Source organism: Pediculus humanus, genomic scaffold (genome assembly GCF_000006295.1).
Source record: "Pediculus humanus corporis 1103172107633 genomic scaffold, whole genome shotgun sequence".
NCBI classification, from domain to species: domain Eukaryota; kingdom Metazoa; phylum Arthropoda; class Insecta; order Psocodea; family Pediculidae; genus Pediculus; species Pediculus humanus.
In genome coordinates, this window is record NW_002987246.1 from 202,388 (window position 1) to 213,707 (window position 11,320).

Below are 11,320 nucleotides of genomic sequence, written 5' to 3' on the forward strand. Positions count from 1 at the left end.
TGTAAATTATCATTATTATTATTATTATTATTATTATTATTATTATTATTATTATTATTATTATTATTATTATTATTATTATCGTTATTTTTTTAAATATTTTTTTTATTGATTTTTTAAAATTTTAAACTGACCATTCAGGTTTTATTTAATTGTTCAACTTTGGTAGCTTGAAAAAAAAAAAAAAAAAACTTTTTTCCTTATAGAACGATTCTTTTCTTTTTTTCTTATGTCAAGTCTATTATTATTATTATTATCATTATTATTATCATCATTTTTTTTTTTGGTAGGTCGTCACGGATTTGGTTCAGGGAGAATTCATGCAACTCGGATCGAAAGAAACGGAAAATGAAAGATTTGCACATTATTTAACGAAAACCTACAGGAAAACAGCGAGTTTGATAGCCAACAGTGCAAAAGCAGTAAGCAGAAAATTTATTTTTTTTTTTTTAACGAAATTGATTCTATCGAAAAACCTTACGACAAACCTTTCTCTCTCTCCGTCTCTTTCTCTCGCTCTACGAAAACCTTTTTCCTTTTCTTTCCCTCTTGCCATACAACAAACTTTTCTCTTTCGCCATTCAATGAACCTTACTTTCTACCACGTCTTACGACAAACCTTTCTCTCTCTCTTTCTCTCGCCATACGACGAACCTTTCCCTCTCTTCATACGACAAACCTTTCTCTTTCGCCATACAACGAACCTCTTACTCTCTCACTCGTCATACGACAAACCTTTCTCTCTCTTTCTCTCGCCATACGTCGAACCTTTCTCTTTCGCCATACAACGAACCTTTCTTTTTCGCCATACAACAAACCTTACTCTCTATCTCGCCTAACGACAAACCTTTCTCTCTCTTTCTCTAGCTCTACGAAAACCTTTTTCCCTCTCATTCCCTCTCGTCATATCATACGACGAATCTTTCTTCCTCTCTCTCTCTCTCTTATTCATTTTTATTTATTAATCCCGTTTTTTGAGCAAAATAAAATTTTACATTTTCCTCAAAAAAAAAAAATTAATATATTTACGCCATATTGATTTTTTTTTTTTTTTAAATAAAAAACGTGTCTAAGATCATCAGGCATACTCACATCAGGCAACCGTCGTTCGACTCCCTAATTATTTTAATAATAATAATAAATTTAATTTTTTTTTTTTAAAAACTCGTGTAATTACTTTAATAAAAAGTTCAAGGTTTTAATTAATTCGTATCGTCGGGAAGATGTTTTCTCTCTCTCTCTCTCTCATCTTAAAATAATGGAAGCAAGGTCGCCATTCAATCCGAACGAACCGCTTTCACCGTAATAAATAAATAAATAAATAAATTTTTTTTAGTGTAAAATTGATAAAAAAAGAAATTAAATATAAAACGTCGTGGGAAAAATACTGTAAAACTACAAAGATCAAAAAAATTAAAAAGAGAGAGGTAGAGAGAGAAAGAGAGAGAGAAAGAGAAAGAGAGATCAGAAGAAAATAATGTCAGACTTTTCTTTGGAAAAATGTTGCAATTTTCCAAATTATGTTTAAAACGGTTAATTTTACGTCCTTCCCAAATTCTCCTCCCATTTTTCCCATATTCCCTCTTTCTCTCTTTTTTTTCTCTACCTGTCCTTTACGTCACGTATTAACATTTTTTTAACAATCAATCACATTTCTCACGCGAAGTCATTCGAATCACACAGAAATTACAATAACAGGTGTTTATTATTATCATTATTGTTAAATGACGAAATAAAATGGGGAGAGGGGGAAATTTTTTTCCAATCAAAATTTTTATAGATCAAAATCGAACGTGAGAAAATGAGAAATTTATTCGAAGGACGTTTTCACGTTAGAAATTAAATCAATAAAAAAAAAACGAATCACTAAAATTCGTGGAGAGGATCTCATTTAATAGGAATCGGAATAAAAACCTGGAAATTAATAATAATAATAATAATAATAATGATAAAATATCGAAGGTGAAATCGCTCGCGTATTGCCAACACACAATTTGAAAGAAAAAAAAAAAAAAATTTTTTCCCCACACGGTCATTTTTTTTTTACGCATTTATAATAAATAAATATTTAAAAGTAGAAGAAGAAGAAGGAAGGGAGGGATAGAGAAAGTTTTCGTACGTATATACGACCAGCGCGCACGACCGTGTTTTGAAAGCAACACGAATGTACACGTGTACACGTGTTTTACGCGTGAGGGATCCGTGATTGTATACGGTTAGTTTTTGACGACGGCGTAAAAAAAAAAAAAAAAATGGACGACACGTCATAAAAAAAAAAAAAAAATACGTTCGAGGTATTTAATTAATTACCAAAAAAAAAAAAAAAAGAAAAAAAAAATTTTTTTTATTTTTTTATTTATAGGTGGCCATGTTGGCGGGAGCAGATGAATCATTGTCGGAAGTTGCATTCCAATACGGAAGAAATATCGGTCTCGCATTTCAATTAGTCGATGACCTTTTGGATTTCGTGTCGTCTGCAGACGCTATGGGAAAACCCACGGCGGCGGATTTAAAATTGGGACTCGCGACGGCTCCCGTTTTATTCGCATGCGAAAAAGTTTGCATATTTTTTTTTTTTTTTTTTTTTTTTACGATAAATATTCATATTTATTTTTTTTTTAAACTTGTTTTAAATCCGTTTCAGTATCCGGAATTGAACGCCATGATAATGAGAAGATTTCAAGAGCCCGGAGATGTGGATAAAGCATTCGAATTAGTTCACAAATCCCAGGGGTTGGAACAAACGAGATTTTTAGCAAAGAAACATTGCATGGAAGCCGTTAGATTAGCTAACACTATCGTTGAATCCCCTTATCAAAAAGGTCTTATAGTCGTGAGCGATTTCGTTTTGAACAGAATGAAATAACCATCTATTACGTTTAAATTAGAAAACTAAACACGCGAACAAACACAAACACAGATAAACACGATTATTATTCGCAGTACGTTATTATTATTATTATTATTATTATTTAGTATTAATAACTCAAAACTCATATGCATACATACATACATGTAAACATCATCATCATCATCATCATCGTATCATCGACGTCACGATAATGATTACGTACATACATTATCACACACGTAATAAAAAAAGTTGTCACTATTATTATTATTATTATTACTATTATTATTATTATTATTATTATTATTACTATTATTATTATTATTATTATTATTATTATTATTATTATTAGTATAATCGAGTAAATTATTTTTTTATAATAATAAAAAAGGAAGGAGTTGGAAAAACATTTTAATTATAGTAGTAATAATAATAATGATAATTCGTCATATAAAAAATACAATAAACTTTTTTAAACTCCACTTACATATACACGTGGGAAAAGCACGTGAGCGCACGTGCATACCTATTATAAACGTTTATATTAAAAAATTAAAATGAAATTTAAAAAAAAGAAAATTAATTTCATTAACAAATTCGTTAGCTAATATATATGTAGGGGGGGGGGAAAGTGAATCGAAAAGACGAGGAAAAAGTGTGAGAAAGAAAGAGAAAAGTAAAAAGAAAGAGAGAAAGAAAGAGACAGAGAGAGAAACTAAAAAAAAAAAAAAAAAAATGAATCATTGATTGAATAAATAAAAATTAACATGTTTATAATTATTATTATTATTACTAGCTCGATCCTAATTTTTCGTTTTTTTTTTTTTTTTTTTTTATTATAAAAACTAATTAAATTATTATTATTATCATTATTATCGTTTGTGATGAGATGCTGCGGATTAATGAGATAAACGTAGCCGTGAAACGCTATCGTGTCGTTAAAAAATATATGAATGAAAAAAAGAAAACGTGAGATGCAGCATCCTTTCATTCGGATTCACGTTTTTTTTTAATGGAAATAATAATGATGATGATTATTTAAAATCATAAGAATTTTTATTTTGAATTTTTTTTTTGGGTGGAGAGAAAATGAGAGAAAAAGAGAGAGAGAAAAAGAGAGAGAGAGAGAGAGAAACCACGCCTGGTGAATAAAAAAAAAAAAAAATTATTTTCGACGATGAATTTATTTATTTTATATTATTATTATTATTATTATCGTATCGTCATCGTCATCATTATAATTATTATTATCATTTTTTTTTATTAGATTACTTTTTTCTCTGTCTCTCTCTCTCTCTCTCTCTCACGAAATTTAATTTAATTTAAAAATTATATATGTAAATCATTTATTTTTTTAATAAATAAATAAATCAATAAATCAATAAATAAAAAAAATTATTAAAAAAAAAAATTGCTCAATAAAAATTAATTATTGTGTAAATACAAAAAAAATTACTATTATTATTATTATTATTAATATTATTAATATTATTAATATTACTTTATGGATTGATTTGTGAAACCTTTCGTAATCACTTTATTCTATTCGACTGACGTACGACAACCTTTTTTTTTTTTTTTTTTTTTAAAAATTTTTATTTTATTATTATTATTATTATTTATAAAAAAAAAAAAAATTCTTGTGGGTTTTATATTAAAAAAAAAGGATAATGCCAAAGTATATTATTATTATTATTATTTAAAATAATTTAAGAGAAAGAGAGAGAGAGAGAGAAAGAGGATTTTTGTACGTACGATCAGGAATATAAAATTTTCTTTTTTTTTTTTTAATAAGGGAGGGAAAAGAAAAGTATTACCAACATCAGAAAATTAAAAGATTAAAATTAAAAATTTTATCATTTAAACTACTCTATACGAACAAATTAATTCAATATTATTATTATTATCATTGTATAAATGTATTTTAATTATAATTTGTATCTAACGATTGAACATAAAATTTTATTATTATTATTATTATTATTATATCAGATTATGCGTATAAATATATATAAATATTTTTTTTGTATATTATTATTATCATCATCATTATTATTATTATCATTTTATGTATTAATTTATAATTTAATTTTGGTGTAATGTGATTTCGATTCAAAAACAAAAATATATATGCGTTTACATATGTGTATATACATACATAAAGCCTTTTAATTAATTAATTAATTATTATTATTATTATTATCAAAGGGTCGATGGGAATCTTTGCCCTTTACTAACCATAATTAAAAGAAACGAAAAATTTTATTATTATTATTATTATTATTATTATTATTATTATTATTATTATTATTATTATTATTATTATTATTATTATTATTATTATTATTATTATTATTATTCGATTGATAAAAATAATAAAAAAAGTTGGAAAAGAAAACGTTTGATAAAAAAAAAAAATTTTCGCAACAGGTTTACTACTACGCACACACTTTTTTTTTTTTTTTTTTTTTTTTTAATTTTGATTTCACTTACTTTCTTTTTATTTAACCTAAACGCATACGCACACGTTTTTTTCCCTACGTTTTTCTCTTTTAATGTAATTTTATCGTTATCATTATTATTACTATTATTTAAAAAAAAAAACAAATTATTATTATTATTACTATTTGGATTTATGAATATTTTTAAGATTCCATCGTTTGATTTATTTTCCGTTACTAAAAATTCTCAATTCGATTCCATAAAATAAAAAAAACGTCAAATCAAATCAAAAACAAAATAAAAACCGGAAGTACGTAATGACCGAAATTGACCAATCAGAATTAACTTTAATCCCCCAATCAATTTGTATTTACGTTTTAGAACGCATTTTCAAAATTTTTCAAATGTTCGTTTCGTTTCGTTTCGTTTTGTTTCATTTAATTTTGACGAAAAAAAAAAAACCGGGGGGGGGATTGGGGTTGGAATAGGAAAAAAAAAAAAAAAAAAAAAAAAAAAAAAAAAAAAGTTTTTCTTAAATAATAAATAAAAAGTGAAAAAAGTGAAAAAAAAAAAAAGAAACGAAAAGAAAAACTCGTTAAATCAGGTCAATAATAATACATAGCCCTAAGGTGTTAATCAGGTTTTGACCGTTGAGAGTGAAATCGATGTTTAATATAAAGTAATTTAACCACGGATAACTTGTTCTTCGGTAAACTTTTACTTGCGACACGACTAAATTTGTTTTTTATTTTTTTTTAAAACATATCTCAATTTAATAATTGAAAATACTCTCTCGAAATATTTCGTTGGACATTTTTACGTTAATTTTTTTAATGGCGGACACCAAAGTATTTTACCCACAACATTTATCTTTAAAACTTTTAATTCATTACTTACCTTTTACATATTTTACCGATTGAATTTAAACCAATTTTTTAAAATCTTTAACATATTGAAAAGAAGAGAAAGAGAGAGAGAGATAGAGAAAGAAGAAGAAAAAAAACATAAAATAAGTATTAAATATTATTTTTATAAATGTACTTACATAATTCACGTAAATAATCATTGCGCAATTGTTTTTTTTCCACCTTTTTTCATTTAGGAATCGACCAAACTGTGATAAATCAATTCTCTTTCTCTGCATAAAAACTTGATAATTAAATTATCCACGGCTTCGTTTGATCTCGTTACTTGTCTCCTTATAGCCGTCCTTATATCTTCCTTAACTCCTTTATCAACTCCTCTCGTAGACATTCTCCTTTGACTAAAATTCATTTTTTTTTTTTTTTTTGTATTAGTAATAATAATAATAATATTTTACCATTATTTCATTGATAACATTCTTAAACCCTACTCACTTGTGTAGCTGTTGATTCGGTGGCAATATATCCAATGTTATTTTAGTACCCAAATCGTTTGACAAATAGGCAAACTGTTCTAATATATCAACGTTAACAATGTACGATGTGAATAATGGATAAGAAAATCCTCCACGATTTTGTATGCTCGTTATTATTTCGTGTAACGTTTCTTCGTCAATCGGATTATCCAATTGTATCAAAACGAGAATGTGACCCAGAGTCAATTCGTTTTTTTTGCTCTGAAATAAATTTTTTTTTCTGTTAATTTTCCGAATTTAAAAAGCAAAACATATTTTTTCCCTTTTCTTTCTTTCATCTTTGTACCTTGAAAGCTGCCAATAATATTTTGACGCAGTATTGTAAAATGCTCATTCTCGTCAATGGTAAATAATGCAAGTGCCTACTTTGTCTTGTTGCTATGGAAAGTGAATTGGAATTAACATCGTTGGCATTGTTAGAATTCGATTCGGGAAGCGATGAGGTAACTTTCGATATTATATCTATTATTGGCTGCAATTAAATTTTTATAATGTAAAAAAAATAAAATATAAATATTGTTTTAAATCGAATAAAAAAATAATTACCGAATAATTCTGCGAGAAATAATAACTCGATAATAATAATAAATCTTTGGCGAGTAAACTAGCTTGAGTATCACATTCGTTTGAGTTCATTAAAAGTGTTCTCAATTGTTCGTACTGTCCCTTGTATAAAGTTAAATCGAGTTGAAAATTTTTTAAAAAGGATTCTAGCTTTAAGTGCACCATAAGTCTCGAAAATTCTAGAAAAAAAATAAAATAGTTAATAATAATAATTATGCAATAATACAATTTGATTGATTTTTTTTTTTGTCTTTTTACCTCTTTCAATAGATTCATTGTGATGAAGCAAATCCCAACATCGAACTGCAATCACAAAAGAATGTAATACGCTAGAAGAAAGATTTGATGATGAAGTAAGAGCAGGTTGATTTAAATCTTCTTCAACTCTACTTCTTTTGGGTAGTGATTCATTTGGAAAACAAGGAATGCAAAATGCTTCGACTAAAACAAAAGTCCTCTCAGAACCTAAAATTAACAAGTAATAATATATGAATAAAAAAAAATAGTCATTGAACGAAATTATTTTAATGTTAATTTAGATAATATTATATTTTAGTGAATAATAGGTTTTGATAACTCACCTGATTCAACAGCAGATAAATATTCGTGTAAACATCTGACGAATATAAGTGTCGCACAATAAACTATTTGTTTTTGACCATTGTCATCATTGGCTGAAGGTCTTGTTTGGTAAGCATTCATTAAAGCAGTCCAATAATTATCTTTATTCCTTTAAAAAATAATTACCAAATGTGTTATAAAAACTTACTCAAAAGCTAGTAGAACAAAAAGAATCCATTTTGAATTACCAGTAACTAGCGAATGTTATACTCAAATCCCATGCCAATTTAGATCCAATGTTTAACATTATTTCCCATAATTTTGTCCATGGTTCTTCTATTTGTAAATTATCTAAATCTTCTTTTTTTTTATTATTAAATAAGTAACATAAATAAAATTCAATTGCTTTATGAAGTAATCTATATAAACTTTTCGGTTGAAGTTCTAATTGATCACTACCGAGAAGCGGTAGTAAATCGCAAACTAAAAGCAAATCGAAACCTAATTAAATGTTATTCTTAAAAAAGAAAAAGATAAATGTTTTTGTTTGTCGTAAGTTTACCTAATAACTTTCTATAACAATTAACTGGATTATTTTGAAGAAGTCCATGTTTTTCTGCCGTTATTAAATTTTCCATTAGTCTAGGCTGTAATAAATGAATAAATTCATTAGGCATTGAATCTTTCTAAATTTTATCTTTAAAAATTTCAAAAACTTACTCCATAATTTACAATAGTTAGAGGAAATTTATTAAAAAGTAAAAGCATCAATGTACAGTGTTCCATGTGTCTGGAGTTTTTCGGCACACATAAGCAATAATGAATGTTGCACATTTTTTGGAACTTGATGAAAAAGTTGTCGTAAAAATTCATTTTCTGACATTGGCATTGAATCGCCCAATTCGTTTTCATTTTCAGAAAGTCTTAATGCTGTCGTTATCGCTTTTATTTCCGTACACAAATCTGCTTCTTCTGGAAATGCACTGAACCTTATGTAAAAAAAAAAATTTAACTACAAGCACTCTAGAATTAGTTTTATTATTAGTTAACATTAGATTATTTTATTACTACAAATCATTATTATTTATAATCATAGTTTATTTTCACTTATGTGTATTAATATACATAATAATGATAAGAATAATAGTTTAACTTACAATGATGCAAAACATTTAGCAGCTTCTTTAACATTTCTAGCAGTTTTTTCTATGTAATAGGCTTCAAACTAAAAAAAAAAAAAATTTATAAATAATGATGAATGAAAAATTTTTTATTTAACTAATCAATCTCTGTTAAAAACATTTATTTAAATTATCAAATAATTTTTTTTTAATTTAAAAATTAAATAAAAAAATTATTTTAATGAAATTGAAATACCTGAACTCCAAAATTATGTGGAAATAAAGTTTGGGCGGTTAATAACCACGATTTAGCTTCGTATGGATCGTATTTTAATGCATTTTTCGCTCTAAGAACTAAATACTCTTCATCAATTAAATTTGCCGTTGAATCATCATCAATTTCCATTTTAACAGGCCAAAATTTATCCATACTGACTTGAGAAACATTTATAAGTGATCAAAAGTCGTATGAAGAAGCGAAACAATACGTGGAACTAGAAAATAGCGCCCTCAGTCTTGATTATTATTTTTAAATTTCCGCGCGCCTTTTTTTTTTAACAACGGTTTAAATATTCAAATAACTTTTAGGTATCATACCAACCTTTTATTTCTAAAAAAAAAAAAAAAACCGGAAGTTAAAGCAAAAGGATTTTTTTTGTTTAAAAGAAAAGATAAAAGGAAGAAATGAATGAATTAATTAATTAATTAAATAAAATTTTTGAAAAAATGATTAATAATTTCAAAATAAAATAGTAATAAATTTATTTTTACTAGTAATAATAATACAAGTTATATAATGTGTCATATATATATATATATATATATATATATATATATATATATATATATATATATATATATATAATTTGTATATTTTTGAATTTAAATTTTAAAGATAATTTACAAAGTTTATAAACAATAAGTCATGTGATCTTCTTACACTTGTAATAAATAATCATTAAAGAAAGCTCTCAAAGTCAGCTTATTTTTTATTATTTTTATCCTTATTTATTTTATATTTTTGAATAAAAGGGAATAATTTGTGATATGCAAAATAATTTTAAATAATTAATCAAAAGTAAAAAATTTAAATAAAACCGTTTTTACAATATGTCCGACAATTTAAAAAATAATAATAATAATGTTTTGAATTGAAAAAAAACTTAAAAGGATTGTCAAATTGTGTCATTCTATTTAAAAAAAAAAAAAAAAAAAGAAAGAAAAAATTATTATTAAATTAATTTTTTTTATGAATAATTTAATAATGATGATGATGATGATGATAATAATAATAATAATAATGAAATTATAAAATTCATTTGTGACTATTAAATGTCATTATTAAATGTATTTTATATTTGTTATTTATTTATTTTGATAAAAATATTTTAAATTAATTTTATTTGTTTAAAAATAAAAAAAATTAAAAAAAAGGGGGAGGGGGATACAAGCATGTTGACGTTGAAACATTATTATTATTTTAAAATAAAAATAATTTTAATAATATAATTTTTTTTTAACCAAAAAAAAAAAGTAAAATAAATAAATAATTAATTACCCGTAATTAAATATCGATAAATATATAGAATTTTTTATAATTAACGGGTACTTAAACGAGTGACGCGTAAAATAAATAAATAAGAGAAATGATGAAAAAATAAATAAATAAATAAGTTATGTAATAATAAATAATGGCACTTTTTCGTACAGCTGATAAAAAATAAATCGGATAAAATATTTACGGTAAACAAAACGCGGTGATTTAAATTACTATTATTATTATTATTATTATTATTATTATTTTTAAATGAAAATTGACATTATTTACTTTAAGTTATTTATTTATTTATTAACGAAAAAAATTATGCATTTATCGTTATGTGAATTGAAATAATTTTTGTAATAACTAAAATAAATGTAAAAATAAAATTCGGCGCGTTTTAAAAAAAAAAAAAAAAATAAATAATTAGTAAGTCCGATCATTGTTTTAATAAATTTTTTATTTAATTGATTTACGTAAATAATAATAATAATAATAATAATAATAATAATAATAATAATTATTAATTTTTAATTTTTTTTTAAATAAATAAAAAAAAAAAAAAATTTGTCAGGTGAGCAAATGTTTTCTAAGGCCTCACGTTTATGCATTTAAATAAATAAATAATTAATTAATAATTTTTTTATAATAAATCATGTAAAATAATAATAATAATAATAATAATAAGACAAAATGGAGGCGGATTAAAAAACGTAATCAAAACAATAATAACTTAACTATTTTTTTTTTTATTTTTCCCCACAATTAAATTAATTGGCACTTTTTTAGTTTTTTAGTTTTGAACCGGCAGCCATTTTATAGAATAACTTTAAATTAAATAA

At 24.5% G+C, this 11,320-nt stretch overlaps 2 protein-coding genes across 2 annotated transcripts in view; one reads left to right on the forward strand and one right to left on the reverse strand.

Moving 5' to 3' along the window:
- The window catches only part of Phum_PHUM260230 (Decaprenyl-diphosphate synthase subunit, putative), a gene marked incomplete at both ends in the record, with an annotated part of 15,906 nt that extends 13,040 nt beyond the window's left edge, over positions 1–2,866 (forward strand). Inside the window, 3 exons of the mRNA XM_002426529.1 lie at positions 291–422; positions 2,363–2,557; positions 2,645–2,866. Of these exons, the coding sequence (XP_002426574.1) occupies positions 291–422; positions 2,363–2,557; positions 2,645–2,866 (549 nt within the window). The remainder of the gene's footprint in view (positions 1–290; positions 423–2,362; positions 2,558–2,644) is intronic.
- A 3,525-nt stretch (positions 2,867–6,391) lies between these two features.
- On the reverse strand, positions 6,392–9,344 carry Phum_PHUM260340 (uncharacterized protein; the record flags this gene model as incomplete). The annotated part of the gene is made up of 12 exons (XM_002426530.1): positions 6,392–6,557; positions 6,652–6,893; positions 6,979–7,164; positions 7,239–7,435; positions 7,515–7,721; positions 7,838–7,986; positions 8,066–8,300; positions 8,380–8,464; positions 8,538–8,607; positions 8,699–8,806; positions 8,975–9,042; positions 9,195–9,344. 12 exons carry the CDS (start codon positions 9,342–9,344, stop codon positions 6,392–6,394), a joined length of 1,863 nt encoding a protein of 620 aa, XP_002426575.1.
- Positions 9,345–11,320: the final 1,976 nt, after the last annotated feature.